We start from the raw sequence: 20,573 nt of genomic DNA, 5'->3' as shown, positions 1-20,573 counted from the left end.
TCCCAATGAGAGTCTTATTTATAACCGCCTAGAGAAGATAAAACAATTTTCGTAAACATTATTTTATTATTTTAAATACACCTATATATTTTTAAAAATGATATAAGATTTGTCCGTGATGAAATGAAGCACTAACGTTAGCAAAACTCAAAATGAGTTGATCTCTTTCATATAATAATAATAATAACTTTATAGAAATTTTTTTTTTCCAGAAAAATCCAAAACCTCCATAAAACCCACCCCGCCGCAAGGCCCCGACCAAAAACACCAGCGATCTGTGTCCTCTCACTCTCCCAGGACAAAACGAGGCAGCAATGGCTTATCGCAATAGAAACTGGCACACCATCTCTAATTTCAATATAGTGCTTTTACCAGTCCTCTTGCTCATGGCCTCGTCGGCGGCTACGGAGTCATTGCGGAAGCCGTGTGAATTTCCGGCTATCTTCAACTTCGGCGATTCGAACTCCGACACCGGCGGCCTCTCCGCTGCCTTCGGCCCAGCTCCTCCGCCCAACGGCGAGACATTCTTCGGCCAGCCCTCCGGCCGTTATTCCGACGGCCGCCTCATCGTCGATTTCATCGGTTCGTATTTTCCTCTTTTTAAAATTAATTTGGTTCGACGCAGACTTCCTGGGGGTGCGGGGGGGGGGGGGGGGGGGGGGGGTTGTTTTTGGGTTATTTGAAAGGCTTGAAATATGTGTTGTGTGTGAGTTAGTTTAATTGGCTCAATATATAAAAATAAAAAAAAAAACTAAATTCGGTTCGCTCATTTCGGGTATTTTTTTTTAATTGGAACAGAGATATTTGTCTGAGGAAAATTTTATGGGAATAATAGTTAGGTGAAACTGTTACTTTTTGACTGGATTGGGCTGTGGGATTCTGCAAATTATTAAATTTCTACAAGAAAGTTTCAATTATGTAGAAGTTTATTATATTATTTGTATGAAAATTTGTATTGCGGGAGTAAGTTTGTTTTTAAACTATCAAATTTAATTTATAAAGAATCCGTATCAATTTTCTCGCGAACACAAATTCTTTGAGGTCAGTGAAGAAATTTTATTATTTATTTATTTTAATGAGAAGTATGATGTGTGGGTTTTTATTTTTTATGAAGAAAAAGTTTTATGTAACCGATTTTACTGTGTCCAAATAATTTGAAAAAATTTATTTTTAAGTCAAACAAGTAGAATTTAATTATGAATGGAACAGAAGTTGAGTAAGCAAGAGTTTGGGACATAATTATCCAATATGGCCAACATAACTTTAAGAGCACGTGCCGCTGCAAATTTACTGGCAAAGTAGAGGGCCTAATTAAAATAAATAATGCGATAGTTTATTCTTTTCGGATTATTGGAATATAAAATATCTTGTTTAAATAAAATAACGAAATTCATTATATTTATTTTGTTTATATAGAAATTTTTAAGTAAAGTAAGTTCTCACCCAATTTACTTCAATTCAAATAATTTTTTTTTTCATTCAAATATTTTTCTCCAAGAATTTGTTATAAATTTAATTTCAAGTTGTGTTAATTATGATTTTGAGTAAGCAAGAAATACATCTAAAATATTAAAGGTGAATCCACTGGCTTTATGAAAAAAATCTAAATATCTGCACATATTAATTATTATTATACATAGATCTAAAATACTTATTTATAGAATAATAATAAATATACAAAAATCTATGTAGATGCATTAAAATTCATCTACATATATATGTATATGTATGTATATACAAAATTCTTTGTATGTATGTATGTATGTATGTATCTATGCAGGTAAGTATAACAAGGCTAGTTAAGGTGGAGTAAGAACAAGGACATAAGGACTGTGTTTCCACCACTTCAAGATACAAACCAAGTTGTTTATGATGTTATATCATATTTGATGAGACCAATCACATCTATCATACACATAAGATAAATAAGAAAATAGTAAGTATGAGTTATCAGGATAATTAAGCAAGAGAATTCTGGCTTTATAATTGGCCATGTATCTATAAATGCATGTAACATTTTAGGTTCTGTAGATGTGTGCTCAAATGTTCACAGTGGTAAAGAGGAAGTTTATCGTTTTATCATTTTACTAAAATTTGGCATACATAGAAATGAGAAAACTTGAGGGCAGCTCATAGTAGAGGATTTTTTTTATGTGGAATAACTTCATTGCTTGCCATTACCAACAATATTGATGCTCGATGCCATGTCATTTCCAACATCAATGTGAAGATCATTGCCATTGCGCATCGAGGCAAACATGGTTATTACCAGACCACTAAAAACTTTGGCACCATATGTCTCCAACAATGCTGATTCATGCTATCAACACCGTCATTGTTGCCCTCATCAATAATAAGGATGACGATTGTTGTCAACACCTATGCTGACCCACAATGCTGATATTGATGCTAATCCACTATGTTGACACCTATGCCCATGCTAATAAGGTCATTTCTCACCATCACCAATAACGTTAACACCCGACCACTGTCAACACCAACGTCAATGCTGTCAATACCAGTGCTCATTGATGTCAAAAAGATCATCCTTTACTTTTGCTAATAAAGCTGACGCTCGCCACCACGAATATTGTCGGCGCCTTGCATTGTCTGGCATCAAAACCAAAAGTTTGTCGCTAACATCATCTACGTATAGTCAGTACCTCCTATATTTTTATATCTAATACATATATGTAATGACTATATCTGTCTTTCGTTCTATAGAAAGGCTTTAATAATTACTCTTTCATGATTTCTTATTTACTAATTTGCTTTTGCAAGTGATTCAAAGATTCTTCTCATAATTTAATTTATGGGAGATTAAATGAATAATTTTTAGGCATATGTTCCACAGAAAAAATGTTTCATCACCACTAATTCAATATTTGATTCCCCTTAATGAATTAATCGCTAGGACGCAATCCTTCGGAAACAATCATTTTAAAAGTGCTTCACATCTTTCAGTTGACATCCGTAAGACTTTTTTTTTAGATTGGAGAAAGGGAAAAACAACCGTGTTCATGCTATAGAAGGAACCCTATGACATTTTTGCAGATAAATTAATGGCTACGTGGATACTTATCTGACTTCAATACGTCACTAGAAATATTTTCTCAAGAAAAAAAAAATCTTCGAAGTTTCTATATTGTCTGAGTTTAATTCCCAACCCCTCCCCCCCCCCCACCAAGAAAAAGTTCAATATTCATTTAAAAAAAAAAAAAAACATATATGATTTTATTATAATTAGCTTCGTTGATATTTTAACCATAAAAGAATAATAAGGGGCTGGCCCACGAGACATTGGATTCTTGAGTCAATCTTAAAGATGATTAAATTCGATGTTTCCTTTTCAAAACTTGTTATCCTGAAGCATCTCACTGAAGGTTCCTTTTATAACACGGGAGTAATCATCTCGATAATTTAGCTATCCTAATTTGGGTGATTATTTGACTAGTGATTTCTATTCCAGTGGTATGAGTTCTAAATCAGATCAGCGCTCGCTTTTGTGCCTATGATTGTTTTAGATCTTAATTATGATCTGAAATATAGATTGAGGCTGGGTTGATGTTAGTGAATTGCTTCTTACAAGCTCAATAATTAGGTCAAGTTTGTTTCATTTTATAAACTTGTTTATTTAATGAGTCAAACACGAGCATGTCCTTTTTTAGTGTTCTCCTTGATAATAGCATTGTTGAGTGAGAGAAGTCAATTCAATAAAGAGAGATTTGATTTCCTTTGCTTTGAATCCCGTCCCATATATTATCATAGAAGTGGAGTGAATAAGCGATGCTTGCTTTTCTTCATAGAAAACACGAATGTGAAAAAACCACATGGCATGCTCAACTGAAACAATTTCCTGTAATACTTGATATGAGTATCATAGGGCTACCCTTCCCGGACATGGATAAACTATCAATATAATGTATGCAAAACAAAAGGTATTGCTAGTATTCTTATTGAGGTGAAGCCTTGTCTTTGGCATGGAAGTTGGTGTTGATAGCATTTTTTTTTTGCATCTTAGAGGTGATGAAAACATGAGCTGAAGGTAGGAAGCAAACTTGTGCGAGAAGGTCATGGGGGTAGCTAGAGATGATTGGATTAGTACTTGGTAGTGGAAATGGCATGACGTGAAGGTGATGACCTTGTGGCACAAAAAAGGTCATAATGGCAAGGGGAGGTATTTATTCAGTCATCCTCTACATGTGAAAATTGCACGACATGATGGTGGCAACGTAGTGGCACGAGGAGTAATTGATGCCTTTGAAGATGGTCGGATGAAATCTTTGTTTTGAGGTGTAGGAAAAGGAAAGCTATAAATAATGTTATTGATGACATTGTAAGGTTTTTGGAATAATCCTTCTTTGTAACAGGAGGGAAGATGGGATGACTAGACGTTAGTAGCAAACGGAAAATAATTTGTGCAATCATTTTCATGAAAGAGGAGATATTGTTAAATGAAGAGTTAGCAAGCAGCCTAGAGTTAACAACTAGAAGTTGGTGGTCAACTTGGAGGTGATAAGGACAAACTTTATTTTAGAAGGTGAAAATATGGATAACTAGGTGTCATTGGGCAACTTAAACATCGTGCACTTGTGGGTATAGGGAGACTGTTGATGCCAAGTATTAGGAGTAATGACAAATATTAGGATATGTTGGACTTGAGCGATATTGATAGTCAAATGATTGTGGATATTGAGTTGGGACATGCATCGAGGGATGGTAAGCATCAAGCATTGATGGGTGTTAGAGGATGACGAGCATCAATCAATGATCAATGACTAATTGTGAAAAATAGTAGGGGACTGCAAACATCTGGTAGTTGTGGATATCGAGCTAGGATAGTAATCTGGGATGATACTTGTCGAGCCGAGGTAGACATTCACTACAGGAAAACCCGCTATTATCGGCGGATATAATCCGCCGGTAACATGTAAAATCCGACGGAAGTCCTGGGTTTCTGGCGCATTTCCGGCGAATTTTTGTGCGCCAGTTTGGTTCGCGTCGGAAAAAACTTTCCGACGTTTTTAAGCCTTTGGAAAACGTTCCGGCGCCATCTCCGGCGCAAAAAATGCTAGCGAAGCCGGCGATTTTCAACTGGAAATTCCGGCGATAACTGTGCCGGAAGTTTATGTTGTATGGATCCGCCGGAAATTCCCCGCGGATAAAGCGTCGTAGATGCGCCGTAAATAAGCTACGGCTTGTTTACGGCGCATAACAGACGCCGGAAAATGCCGGCGGAAAGGACGCCGTATAATGCGTCGGAAATTTCCGGCATCCAAATAAACGACGACGTGATTGTACTGATTCATTGTATCGTCGTTTCCGTTGTATTTCCGACGCAAAATCCGCCGGAAAGCTGTAGCATTGACAAAAAAAAAATTCTTCCCAACCAACAATGGCATTTCAACACTTGCAAACATAAACAAAAACACTTCCAGAAGATAACTATACACATAACAGATATAAACAACTTCAATATATACCCAAAAACATAAATATCCATGTAAAAACATTGTTCAATAGCATTAAATAACTAAAAACATCACATATTGTTCAATAACACATGTTCATAGAAATAAACAAGTTCATATGACTAAAGTGAACTACTCTGAATCTGTGGACTCCTCCTCAGCTGGAGCTACCTCTTTTCCACTCATCTGCTCCCTCATTTTACGCATTTCATCCAACAACTGATTCTGTTGCTCCTGCATCTGCATCTGCATTTGAACCTGTGTTTGCAACTGAGCTTGCCAATCAGCTTGTGATTTCCTTACTTGTTCTAGCTCTGCTTGAAGGGCAGTTATTTGTTGAGCATGTAAGGACTCATGTGAATTGGATGCGAAGCTGGATGCAGTAGAGGAGGTCATCCCTAATGATCAAGATGACTTCCTACCATCACTAAATCTCTAATGCTCGTTGTCGGTTGACACCAATGTCCGCAAATAATTAATATCTAACATCTGTCGGTCATCAACATGAAAACCTACTCTATATATATATAGTGAAAAATCTTAGGTCTACTACAACCTACTAATTTTCTCTTTTGATTTGAAAGATTTTCATATAAATTTGGAGTTATATGTACTTATTTTGCTTTCTATTTTAATATATGGGTTCTACTTTGTAAAATAATCATTTCCTTATTCAAAGAGGAGTGGATTTATCTCTATGTATTAGCTTCTTTATACATTATAGATCACTACCCCACTTGATTAAAAAGAGATGCATCAAATATTTTCAACATGGCAGCAATAGTCCTTCAATCATTTGATCAAAATTTGAACGGAAGGGAATTAATTTAGGGCAAGATGAGTTCATTATCATTGAAAATTATGATATGAACCTCAACATTATTTGAACTAAAGTCAATGGATTAAGTACACAATTTGAGTAAGAAAATTTCTCATAAAAATTTCTTCTAGTAATTTTTTTTATTCAATGTTAAGTTATGGAAAATAAATAAAACTTGTAGAATGAAACATTTCTTCAATAATTCAATCAGAAAATACTTCCAAAATCATTACTATCATCTTGAACAAAAATGCTTATCATTTGATTATAATGCTTAGGCATTAATTAGAATAAAGTTTATCCATTAACTATTTAATTATAAATATTAACTAGCTTCTAATTAGAATCACATATTATATATATTTCTACTTTTATTAAACTTGATTTTATCTTAAGCAGGTTTAATTAATCCCTCTTTAAAAAAAGATTAGATGAAGTCATTAACTACACATTAAAGTCATTCAATATTGACCAATACATCCATAATATGATGAAACAAACAAGATGCCATTTTGTTACATATATAATAGAATGAACGGGCTATCATTTTGTAGAGACAGTAGCTTCCATGTTACATCAATGTCCACCTACCTCCAATCAAACCCTAAAAATATAAAATACTTCTAAGGGCAATATGGTAATTTCCTATCACTATTAAAATACATATTTTTTAAGAATATTAACCAACTTGTACTCTTTTTAACCATCTTGTGATCTCAACAGTCACCTTCCTCCATAAGTTTTTGAGTATATATAAAACTAAAATACATATGTAGATCCTCCTTACTCTCTTTATATTTCTCCATCAAACCTCTCAAAAAATGTATAGCTTCCATAATAGATAAACTCGGCATGAATCCAAACAAATTAAATGAAAAAAAAACTTACAATCAACAGGTAATAGATGGGAGGCGGATGGCGAAAACATGCGGTCGGAACTAGATTTCTCGCCGGTGAGGAATGCTATGACCGTCGGCGACGTCCGGTGACCGTCCAGAGAGCTCGGTGACCTCAATTGAAGGCGAGTGACGGAGGGCGACGAGGGAAACAGCGGCGATGTGAGAGAAACGCACAAAAGAAATGAGCAACCAGAGGGGCTCGGGTTCGGAAATAGGGCTTTCGCCGGCGGATTTTTCGACGTCCAAGACGGCGGAAAAAATTCCGGCGTAGAATGCGCCGGTTTTAAGTCGTTGAGTTTAAATACACCGGCGTAATATCTGCCGGTAATTGCGCCGGTTATTTTCCGCCGTAAAGTGCGCCGAAACCAGTAAAATGCTGGTCTATTCTGGCGTCTTTTACCGGCGCAGAAGACGCCAGAAACTTTCCGGCGCCATAGGCGCCGGAAAAAACACCGTAAACGTTCCTTCGCACGATGTGCCATTACATGCGCCGTATTTGCCGGCGTAAATTTTTCCGCCGGAAAATCTGACTGTAATCGCTCGTTTTCCCGTAGTGATTTGGCTACGATAGGTATTATGCAATTGTAGATATTAAGTGGTGATAGGAGTTGAGTGGCTATGGATGTCAAGAAGTAAATAGTTAATGATTTTCACAGGTTGATGAGGATGAATGAATGTCAAGCATCTATAATAATCAATGTACAATGGAAATCATATGATCATGGATATTAATTGGATAATGGCATCAGTGGACAATGAATGTTGAGTAACATTGTTATTCAGATAATCCATCTTTTGTGGAGAAAATGAATGTTTTGGAGTTGGCAAAGAAGGTTGGACATTTAAAAGCTGAAGGTAACTAGTAGGTATTGTCAGAGTTCTGTACATTTGCTTTTTTATGTTTGGAGGACATATAATAGAATATTAAACATGAAAAAAAAAAACTAGAGTCAACTAGTAGTTACCACATAATAAGAGCTTTGAAATTCTTTATATTATAAGAACCTGCTAGGATGATATAAAAATAGCGAAAATCAATTACACCTAGTTGTTTTCGGAAATGATTAGAGCTCTTAAATTCTAAATAATTTGAGATGCCATGGGAATACTAAACTAGAAAAAAAACTAAAGACAACGGAAAGTGTCGTGTCACAACTAGAGAGGTTGAATTGATACATTAAAAAAATTTAACTAAAAACTATAATTAAAGAGCAAAACATGTAGCAAAATATTAGAACTTTGAAACACAAAGTACAATCAATTTTTTTTTTTTACTTTTTATTTTTAAGAGCAATTCAAAAATAGAGATTTTGATTAATAGAAAGCTTTTCTTTTTTGAATGCAATCATACCAATTTAAATCACACATCTTAGATAATGAAACTTCTTAAAAAGTAAAGTACTGACAAGTAATGGAAAAGCAAAACGAAGTTTTTATAGTGGTTCGGTCGAACTCGACCAATGTTCACTTCTGACCACTTTACGAATTTCACTAGTAAATTCTCCTTCTGCACTCACCTTCACAAGCTTTTCCTCTTGAAAAGCCTAAAAACCTCCTTCTGTTTCTTGCAATGTTGGAGATTTTACTCCCTCCTTTTGCTCCTCACAACGGCGGAGATGCTACTCCCTCCTGCTCACAATGGTGGAGCTGCTGTTCCTCTCATCTCCTCTACTAGTCACAAGTTTTTCGCGTGCAAGGCTTCTTCTTCCCTAGAGCTTCAACACCACAACCCAAAGGACCAAAGGTGTAAGTTGACAAGGATAATCGTGTGACTCCCTCATGATAGGGTTTGTAAAGTACGATTTGGTCGAAATTTCAAATTTAAATTTGCCTAAATTTGGAAACTAAGACTCAAGAGTGGGTAATTATCAAAATAATTCATCGTTTTATATGGTCCGAGGTCGTATAATATGATTAATTATGTTGAAAATTAATATTTAATTTAAAACAACTAATTATATAGTACGATATAACAAAGAATATAAGTGTTTAATTTTCATCCCTAATTATGAGTGTGTGGTTGATTGTCTTACCAACATATATCTAATTATCTAAAAACTCAAGGAAATTAAAATATAGACTCTTAGTACATGTTTTGGACTAACCTCCATGCTAAAATTTCTTGAGTTCTCTTCTTTGACTTGGCTCCATATATGTTGTACCTGAAATGTTAGTAGCACCTAGAAAAGAATTATATATATATATAATATATATATATTAAAAAATAATTAGTGTACTAATCAATAATATTTATAATCATCAAAATAATAGATCGGGCTCACAGATTTCAACCATCTCTCCATTTTTTATGATGACAAATATTGTTGGTTTGAATTTAAATTTATAAGTTAGTATTTAATTCTTGTGGGGGGATTGTGAGTTTGAGTGATCAAGTCATTAATAGGTGTACTCGTTTTAGATATCTTGGGCCTATTGTTCAGAGTGATGGTGAAATAAATGAAGATATTATTAGTATAATTCAAGTTGGATGGTTGAAGTGGGGAATGCTTCAGGTTTGTTGTGTGATAGAAAAGTACCACTCAATCTTAAGAAAAAATTTTATAAGATGGTGGTGAGACCTGTAATGCTTTATGGCGTAGAATGTTGGCCATTGAAAGAGAAGCATAATATTAAGTTAAGTGTTGTTGAAATGAGGATGCTCAGGTGGATGAGTGGACTTACTCTTAGGGACAAGATACAAAAGAAGAATATTTGGGAGAAGGTTGGAGTAGTTCCAGTGACAGAAAGATTAGTGAGAGTTGCCTTAGATGTTTGGTCATGTAAAATGTCAGCCTTTTAATGACCCTGTTAGAAGAGTCAATGTATTAGATTTGGCCTATATTAGAAAAGGTAAAGACAGGCCTAAAAATAATTGGTTAGCAAATATTTAAAATAACCTTTGTTTTAGAAAATGAGAATTTGACTCTTAATAGTACACAATGGAGAAAAAAGATTCATGTAACCGACCCCACGTAGTGGGACGAAGGCTTGATGTTGTTGTTGTTATTGTAGTATTTAATTCCTTGCTTAGTTCTCCCCTTCATTATATGCTCTTTTTCATTTATATTGAAAATACTTATGAATTTTCAATTATTTTTAATTTTTTTTATTTTCTTTTAAATTTTTAATAACATATAAAAATAAAACAAAAAACAAACACATATATATGAACAAAGTAAGAATGTTGACTTTGCATTAGAAACATCAAAACAAATATAACACAATAAATAAATGATCAATAAACCAGTACAAACAACACCTACCACTACAACCAACACCTTATACTCATTCCCCTTTTGACATCACAAAACGGGAAGAACAAGCAAAGAAAAAATACAAAATAAAAATAGAAAGAAACTATGGTGGTGGTGGTTGAAAGTAATTGTGAATGGTGGAGAACTTTTCTTGAAACGATGCCTGATCCTCCTGGGGCTGGGGTCATGACGTGCTTCACCTACGTTAGTGAGGTGGAAATATTTGTGCAAATCTGTATCAATAATGGCTACTTGATGCTGACAAACAAAAGATTGCATGGTGGTAAGGCTCGCACTAATTCTAATATTTGCAAAAAAATTTAGGAAGAGTTGAGTGTGGTGGGGACTGGCGATATGAAATTGGAATGAAATGACAAAAAACAAATCTAATACCTGGTAAGAGAGGCTTTCTTTATCAATAACTTTAGAATCAGTAATGGAGGCATTCAGGTATCTCTCATAAGCTGCTTGATCTACTTCTCTTTGGAACCTATCATCAAGCCTAGGCCTTGGTGCACCCAATCAACCTCAATTATGAGCCTTTGAAGGAGAAAAGGTTAAATGTCACGTTTAGAGTGTAGGGGGTTGGATGATTTGAAGGTATGAAATGTATAGGGATTCAGGCCCCTACTTATTGGCTCGAGTCCTTTGTTTAGTACGATCAGGGGATCGTACTGTCCGATCAAGTGCGTCCAAACCATTCCATTGGGAACATACAAAAAATGGTCAAATCGTCTAGAATAATCATGGATCCTACAGTACGATCTTCCTCTTTTTGTTCGTCCTAATGAGTCATTTGTATGACTCTTTTACCAATGAATCATATAGTACGGTGACTTATTTATATAGTATGATTGATAATAATGATTTCATGAAATAGTTAAAATGATTATTATATGTATCATGCAATATGATGTGTATCGTACAGTATTAAGTGAAGAATTTTTTAGAGTTTGTAAGAAGATCAGGAACACTTCCACAAAGTCAAGCATACAATACATTACACAAAATTGCGACAAAAAACCAAACAATAAAAAACACATAAACTGAAAATAATTACAATAGAAAGAAATAATCATAAAACAAATAACCACAAACTAGAAATGATCATAAAATAGAGATAAACATAAAGCCATAAGGACACAAACAAAAAAATAAACACATAAAAGCATATGTCTACTCAACTTACCTATAAACTTATATTGATAATCCCTATTCCTAAGTGCATTGAATCTTTCATAATTTACTGGTTTTATGAAAATATCATCCAATTGGTTCTCTAAGTCTACAAATTTTTTGCTCACATCTCCCGTTGTCATATGGCCTCTAATGATATAGTGTCTCACATCAATGTGTTTGGTGCAAGAGTGCCAAATTAGAGTCATAGTTATGCTCTGAGTGTCTGCCACCATATTAGCCTTACCAGATGGATACTGAATAGTCCAATCATAGTACTTGATCAACTTGAGTCACCTCCTTTGTCTCAGATTCAGATCCTTCTGAGTGAATATGTATTTTAAACTCTGATGATCAGTAAAAATCTCACACTTGCCACCATATAAATAATGCCGCCAAATTTTCAAGGCAAATACAATAGCATCCAACTATTGATCATGTGTTGAATAGTTTCTTTCATGTTGCTTCAACTATATGGAAGCTTAAGCTATAACTCTTCCATGCCACATCAAAACATATCACAGACCTCTCAGTGAAGCATCACTGAATACTTGAAATCCTTTTATGCTAGATGGAAGAGTTAAAATTTGAGCAGAAGTCAAACAATCCTTCAATCTCTAAAAATTAGCCTCACATTCCGGTGTCCAGACAAAATCTATTGACTTCTGAGTTAGTCTCGTTAAAGATGCATAAATCTGAGAAACTTCCTTCACAAACTTCCTATAATATCTAGCCATACCCAAGAAACTATGTATCTCAAACACAGTAGTAAGCCTCTGCCTGAACTTTCTGGAGATCAACAGAGATAGCATCACCATTCACCACGTGTCTCAAAAAGAAATACTCCTCAGCCAGAACTCATATTTGAAGAATTCGACATATAATTGATGTTGCCTCAAAGTTTCCAATACAATCCTCAGATATTAGACGTGATCTTCCTCAGAAGTAAAATATTTAAAAATGTCGTCTATGAAAACAATCACAAACTAATTTAGATAATTTTTGAATACTATGTTAATCAGATCTATAAAGACAACGGGTGCATTAGTCACCCAAAATGGCATGACCAAAAACACATAGGGTTTGTAACGAGTATTGAAAGATTACTTTGTTACATCAGCTGGACCTTGAAAATAAGGGTTTTTTGTTTAGGGGGAGCTGGGTGGGGGGGGGGCCCACGGAAGTTAATATTCGCTATGTAAGGCGGAGAAATCAGTGGAGAAATAATTAGGAAAAATTTATTTAGGAAAAGCTAGATGATTTGAATTTATATTAAGGAGGAAATTAGGAATGATTTATTTAAGAAAAGAGAGCTGATTTGAATATAGATTTGGAAGATGTTTAGGAAAGTTTCCTAATTATATTTATGTTATTTAGGAAGTGTTTAATTTTTTAGAAAAATTTTCTAAAATATCAATATCTTTAATTGTTTAGGATGATTTTCTAAATTATGTATAATTATTTAGGAAGATTTTATAAATCATGTTTAATTGTTTATGAATGTTTCCTAAATCATGTTTAAATTATCTAGAAAGGTTCAATTTATGATTTTATGTTATAGGCCAATTTAAGGGGGAGTTGTCTAGGGTTTAGGTATGCTATTGCTGAGTTTTGTATTTTGTTATAGTTCCTTTTTTTTTACGGCTTCCTAGAGGCATCCAGGTTGATTGGGAGAGCCGATCTACCTCTCTAATCATATATCATATGTATCTTGTCTTTTCCTTCATATATAATATAATAAAAAGTTTCCTTGAGTGTTCTTCTTCATCGTTTACTTTTCATCAATTTCTAATTTGCTTAAATTGAATATTCAACCAAGATTTTTTTTCAAGTTCTGCATCTACTTTATATCACTCACATACTTGTCATCTTTACTTTAATTAGGTTTGATGTTTGCAATTAACTTGGCTCAATAAGCAAATGAGCTGAATGAACAATAAATCTGTGCTTGTTTCCCCAACAAGCTGAGCCAAACAAAACTTGAGCTCGCTCTGCTAGTTAACACCATAGTCTCTGAATTCTGTGGCAATATTTTTCAAGGATTGTACCTTAGAAAACAAACATCTAACCACTATAGTTTATGTAACTTCTCAGCTGAAAGCCTTGGACTTCCTTTATTAAGTGCTTATCTTAACTCAATTGGGACTAATTTCTCCCATGGAGCCAATTTTGCCACTGCTGGTTCAACCATAAGGAGACAAAATACAACACTTTTTCAAAGTGGATATAGTCCCTTCTCTTTGGATGTTCAAACCTGGCAGCTCACTCAGTTCAAGTCCAGATCCCAGTTTTTCTACTCACAAGGTAAGCGTTCTTCGTTTAAGATTTATGAGAAATCTATCGTTCCTATCCGAATCTATATAATATTTATTCTTATATAAATGCAATTTGAAAAACTTATAGGAGCCGTTTTCAGAGATTTGTTGCCAAATGAAGAATATTTTTCGAAGGCACTTTACACCTTTGACATTGGTCAGAATGACCTCACGGCAGGCTATTTCCTTGGGATGACAACTGAAGAAGTTAAAGAAAATATTCCTGATATTCTCGATCAATTCGCTGTCGCAATAAAGGTATGGATGGATGCTTGATGCTGAGGGATTGTTTGATTGTTTGTAAATTAAAAAAAAAAAACACATTTTACAAAGCGACTAAATTTTATTTGGTTGGATGAATTAAAAGTCAACTTATGTTTTAAAATATCCTTAAACATAATGATTTAGTTTTTTGCATAGAAATTGAGAAAATTAAATAATAATTTTCCAAAATGTGCTTTTCTCGTACGAACAACCAAATTAACCCTAAGGACATGATATAATATGATATCACTAGAGGCTTGATTAGTCGAAGTGAAGCATCCATAGTTAAACTTACTATTTAGCAACTGAGTTAATGCTCTATTATTTCTATGTTATATGATGATATATAATCATCATAGTCTACTTTTTTCCCTTAAAAATTTTTATGTGGAAATATTTTTTAATATGGTTAATTGACCATCATCAATCCTTTGTAGGCTTGCACTAAGTTAGCGAAAAACACTGGTCATCAAACTATATCTACTTTGAATAAATTTCTAGGAGTCCTTTGAACTATAAAAAATGAAATCCTAGGAGTCCTTTGAACTATAAAAATGAAATCCTTGGAGAGGAGAAATTTCTAAGTTGCATTCTATCTGCCGTTTACGCGGTCTTTCATGGCTGGTTTATTTTCTCTTGAATATGAGGTGCATGAAGGTCATTTTAGGGCCTACGTAATATAGTCTGGCAAGCTACTCCATATGTGTTTCATATGCTGTTGAAATTGTGGAGAGGGTGCCCGAGCATAATGGGATTTTCAAAGTGCATTTCTACACAAAAAACCTTGTTTTTTGAGAAGTAATATAGAAGAAAAACTGTACCGAATGAGTCAGCTTTCGTAGTTTGGTTCAGTTTTTGGCCTAATTTGCTGTCGGATAAATTCATAGAAAGTATACACAGATTGTTTGGGTGAAGGAAGTTCAACAATTCTTCCGGTTCAAAAAAAGCTACGTTTTTTTGACAAAAGGTTATCGGTTAAGATTCATAAATTAGCTTCTTGTTGGATGCTATAAAACGACCAACAATATAAACTTTCTTTCAAGGTAAATACAATTAAATTCTTTGGAGGAGAGTTGGGAAAGCCGTTTCTTAAAAAGTGGCATTGTGTAAGTAAATAACATGACTTAAATCTGAAAAACAAATAAACATAAGTGCTAATCTGATCGCTTGTCAAAAGAAGATATGTTTTTTAAATGATGATTTTATATTCATTTATTTTGTGTACAAAATAAAATCATTTTCTAAGGATTTTGCAGGTGTTTGTACAACTTAGCTCTTACTAAATATTGACATCAATTATTTTCATTATCTTTCAAATTATATTTCTAACATACAAAAATTAAGGCTTCCTTTGGGACGGCTTGCTTTCTACTTCTTGAAGTAGCTTTCTAATTAAAAAATTATGTACTAGAAAGCTGCTTTAAGAAGTAGAAAGAAAGCCGTCCAAAACAAAGCCTAAATGAACCCCCAAACTTTGTTTTACCCAAATTTTTCTTCAATTAAAAAAATTAATAATCCCTAATGAATTTTTATGCTAATTTTCTTATTTCAGACTATATATTGGCAAGGTGGGAGATACTTTTGGATCCACAACACCGGTCCTTTTGGCTGTCTCCCCTATGTTTTGGATAGGCTGACCTTGAAAGCTTCCGAGGTAGACCGTAATGGTTGTGGAATTCCATTCAATGGAGTGGCTCAGCTATTCAATTCAAAGCTAAATGATACTGTAATACAGCTTAGAAAGGAACTTCCTCTTGCATCTTTCACATATGTTGATATTTACTCCAACAAGTACGGGCTCATTAGCCATGCAAGAGAATATGGTAAGTCATAGAGTTTTTTTTTTCCTTTAAATCTGTAAATTTGCTGCATTTATGATTACAGGATCCTCCTTCGATTTTTCATTGTTTTTTTTTTCAAATCAGTTGCTATTAAAATTGGAGAGATTATTTGGCATCAAATATGAAACATAATTATTCTAGGTTATGCGCATCTTTTCACACCTAGATATTGTATTCTGCACCTAGGGCTTGGATATTTGATATAATGCCTAATGATCAATGACTCAGGATCGGAGGGGGCTTGCAGAATCCACGTTGATAATCCGGTGACCGTGTCTGAGCAAGTCTCCAAGAACTCCTTGGGAAAAAGAATCCACCACCTAAGAACAATCTTAGGATACAGGAATAACACAAAAACAACTCAAATTTTATTCATATCTCAAATCTGCCTATCAAGAGTTGACTATGTATTTATAATCAAAGGAAGCAACATAAAAGATTACATGCCACTATAAGGAATACTATATCTATATAGCCATGCTAACAACTAAATGTAATTAAACTATCATGATGTTAACATGATTAAGCGGCTCAACTCCAGCGTCATTCTACTGGGGTAGGAGGAACTTCAGGTTCATAGGAAGATGTCCGGTTGGCCACCATAAGGAGGTGGGTTTGGTTGGTTAAACTGGTCTGGATAAATCCACCCGGTGTCAACACCACTGTATAAACTACACTGGACTCTAGAAGAAGTCTTTTCACAACTACCCAATTGTTGATTCCCACGACTTTCCTGTAAGGGTGTATCCTCACAAAACTCACATCGTCATGGACCAGCGGGATCTTTAAGCCTATGATAGCAATCCAAGTGAACAACAACCTTGTAGCATGACCCGTCTTTTAAGTCACCTCCTTGTGGCTTATCTCCATCTTCATAAGGTAGTTTACCTAGAGCATTTCCCTTATCAGTGATGGCAAGCACATTTATTGCCTTAACAGGAACAATATGCATATGTAACTCCAGCGATGCATCCTTCTTACTCTGTTCATCGTCATACATGGGCTTATCAACATCAATAACTCCAAAGAACATGTCGTCATCATACACGTCATACACGGGTTCATTGTAGAGAGGCAAAGACAATGATTTCGGCAACGGATCTTCAAATTCTTCAAAGCTGAACTTGATCGAGGGTGGGGTGGAAGAGATATGATCATCTGAAATGCCCTTGTTGTCATCGTCGGTTCGTAAGGATCTTCGTTCAATTCTTGACAATCTTAATTTGAGTTGGGCAATTTCTTGTAGAAGATATTCGATTTCTGCTACTTGAAGTTCTTGCTGATAATTCTGGCGAGTTGAAATCTTGCCAGACTATTTTTGGCTAGAACAGAATGTCTTCTTGGGCAAATGAAGCAGCGTGGAATAATGTGGCAAAATGTGATCTTCTTGGAATCACTGGCTAGTGTTGTGTTGTCCCACTCAACACAAGGTCAGATTACCAAAACACCGGTGACAAGAGCACGGCTGATGGCACCTTCTGATCAATTGGTTAGAGAGATTTCCGCAGTACCAGAACAGAGATTTCTTCATAATCGGTGAGAGCTATGCTGGTGATTACATCGCAGAACTTGCCACCCTCATTTTGTGCTGAGAATACTCATCTAAGAAAGCAGATGATGCCAAGTCTGTCACTTGAAGCTTGGTAACTGCTGGATCACAGAGGATATCATGGCCAAAATAGAGAAGAAGGATCTTCTTGTTAAACTAGGAAGGATTTTCTTCTTTATTTCAGCTCGAACAACCTGCTTGCATACGCAAGTGCGCACCACCGACTGGCTTGCGCGTACTTACTCGTGGTCTCTTGTAGAGTAGCAATGGCGGAGCTTTAAACTTGTAGATCGGTCTTGAAGTCCTAGGCGATATGCCGATATCATGCACCAACCACAAGATGGATGAAGCTTTGCCTGCTTCTTGATAGTTGTGGATGTTTGGACAGACGTGAAAACCAGAACAATAGGACAAATGTTTGGGTGGCTTAAACTGCTGTTCTTGATATGTTCTTCTTGTTTCATTTGAGCTTTCTTTCTTCCACTGAGGCCGATTCGCTACCGAAGCTGCTTTACTACCGAAGACGTGTCGCTACCAAATGACGTTGGCAGTGGATGGGACACGGCGATGGACAAGAAACTAGCAACTTGCCGGCTTTGATACCAATTGACACTGGACCATAGGGGGCTCGACGAATCCACGTCGATGATCGGGTGACCGTGTCGGAGCAAGTTTCCAAGAACTCCTTGGGAAAAAGATTCCATCACCTAAGAACAATCTCATGATACAAGAATGATGCAACACACAACTCAAATTTATTCATATCTCAAGTCTACCTATTGGCTATGTATTTATAGCCAAAGGAAGTAACATACAAGGCTATATGCCACTATAAGGAATACTATATCTATATAGTTATACTAACTAAATGGAATTAAACTATGCTGAAGTTAAGATGATTAAGCGGCTCAGCTCTGGCGTCAATCAATATCAGATTCAGTCTTTAGTTCAGACCTGATTGAGGTGAACCAGATTAAGCTTCTTGACCAACAATTTGTTAAAATTAGTAACTGAAGGATGTCGAATCCATAGCCCCAACTAGGCCTATTCCTTGACTAGGTTTATTATTAGTTTTCTAATATAAAAAAAGTATGATAGTGAGAGTTGGCTTGGTAGCTTAGGTGGATGAGTGGCTTTACCCTTAGAGATAGGATACGAAATGAACATATACGTGGAAAGGTTGGAGTAGCTCCAGTAGAAGATAAGATTAGAGAAAGTCTCCTTAGATGGTTTGGTCATATAAAACGGCGGCCTTTTGATGACCCGATTAGGAGAGTAAACGTATTAGATTTGACTTATGTTAAGAAAGGTAGGGGTAGACCTAAAAAGACATGGTTAGAAAATATTAGGAATGACCTTTCTTTATTAGATTTAAACGAGAATTTAACTTTTAATAGGACACAATGGAGAAAAAAGATTCATGTAGCCGACCCCACGTAGTGGGATAAAGGCTTGATGTTGTTGTTGTTGTTATTGTTGTGAGAGTTGGCTTGGTAGTCTAGAAAAGGCATTCATAGATTACTGAAGAATTACGGAGAAGGATTTCTTCAACCTGCAAGACAAAGATAATGCAGAGGAAAACAAAGGAGAAACCTTTGAGCAATTTTACTGTATTTCATTCATTAGGTTTAGTTGCTACAGTGAGTATTTATAACTAAAGCTAATGACACGTGTAAGGAGGTGATTGGTTGGTTTGTTATTATTAACACCACTATGATCATTCCATGTGGTCTAGATGTCAGAAGCCGTTGGAGCGTTAGTGGAGCCGTGGTTTGTTGTTGTAGCTGTTGCTACCGGAGATGAGGAAGAAGCTACTGTAGCTGTTGCTGTTGTAGCTTTTGCTAATACTTCTTTGCAAAGTGACGGTTCGGGTTGAACCTTTAGTTTGTTACGCAGATGCTGGAATCTTCCGGTTGAGAGAGGCTTTGTGAATAGATCTGCGAGTTGGTCCACTGTGCTGAGCGGATGCAGAGTGATGTGCTTAGTTTGAATGTGATCACGGACAAAATGGTGATCAATTTCTATATGTTTTGTCCGAGCATGAAACACCGGATTGTTGGCTAGGGCTATTGCCGACATGTTGTCGCAGAGAAGTGTAGTTGAAGCTAGTGGTGTTTCATCAAGCTCGGTTAATAGTCGGCGTAGCTAGAGTATGTCAGTGGTGGCCGATGCGATTGCTCTATACTCTGCTTCGGTTGATGACCGGGCTACAGTATGTTGTTTCTTTATGCTCCATGACACCAGTGTTGATCCAAGGAATGAACAGTATCCCGTCGTTGAACGTCTGGTGGTGGTATCACTGCCCCAGTCGGCGTCGGAGAATGATCGAAGTACTAGAGGCCCTCCATAGATTGGTAAGCCAAGGTGTGATGTACCTTGAATGTACCTGAGTAGCTGTTTTAGAAGATGATAATGTGGTTGTTCAGGAGCGTACATATGTTGGCATAGGACATTCACTGCATATGCTATGTCACGTCTCGTGGTGGTAAGATATTGAAGGGATCTTGTAAGTTGTTTGTAGATGAGAGGATTATGAATTACAGGATCGGAGAAGGGAGTGGTTGATGGTTTTGTGAAGCTGGGATTTGATAGAGGTTTGCATTGTTGAAGGCCTTCCTGATAGATTATCGAGAGAGCATAGCGAGTTTGGGAGAGAAAGTAGTGATGGGGGTGAGTTTGAATTTGAATGCTTAGAAATGTATGTGCATGGCCTAGATATTTCATAGTGAAACGGTTGTTGATTTGGTCAAACACTGCCATTGCCAGGTCCCAAGTCCTGGATGAGAAAAGTGGAGGGTTGCGTTAGGTAGTCGACAGCCAGCATAAAACTTGTCGAACAATAATGACATGAATCCTTTAAGAAATTGTGTTAATGCTAGGGCGTCCCCTGGAAGCGACGCGCTGTATGCCCTAAATATAGTGACAAGTGTGCAAAGGCCGCTGCACCGGCGCCCGGGTGAAGTGTTAAATAGGCAAGGGTTCCC

General features: G+C 35.9%; 1 protein-coding gene across 1 annotated transcript in view; it reads left to right on the top strand.

Annotated features, from left to right (window-relative positions):
• The first annotated feature begins 234 nt into the window (after nucleotides 1-234).
• LOC110098379 (GDSL esterase/lipase At3g26430) overlaps nucleotides 235-20,573 on the top strand; it is a 26,924-nt gene continuing 6,585 nt past the window's right edge. The window contains exons 1-4 of the mRNA XM_020825199.2: nucleotides 235-582; nucleotides 13,715-13,924; nucleotides 14,024-14,193; nucleotides 15,752-16,022. Coding sequence (XP_020680858.1) covers nucleotides 315-582; nucleotides 13,715-13,924; nucleotides 14,024-14,193; nucleotides 15,752-16,022 — 919 coding nt within the window. The 5' untranslated portion in view covers nucleotides 235-314. The remainder of the gene's footprint in view (nucleotides 583-13,714; nucleotides 13,925-14,023; nucleotides 14,194-15,751; nucleotides 16,023-20,573) is intronic.

The sequence above is a fragment of the Dendrobium catenatum genome, unplaced genomic scaffold (genome assembly GCF_001605985.2).
Source record: "Dendrobium catenatum unplaced genomic scaffold, ASM160598v2 fragScaff_scaffold_1615, whole genome shotgun sequence".
Lineage (NCBI taxonomy): Eukaryota > Viridiplantae > Streptophyta > Magnoliopsida > Asparagales > Orchidaceae > Dendrobium > Dendrobium catenatum.
The sequence above is the reverse complement of the archived record's forward strand: the minus strand, read 5'-3'. Positions and strand labels throughout refer to the sequence as shown.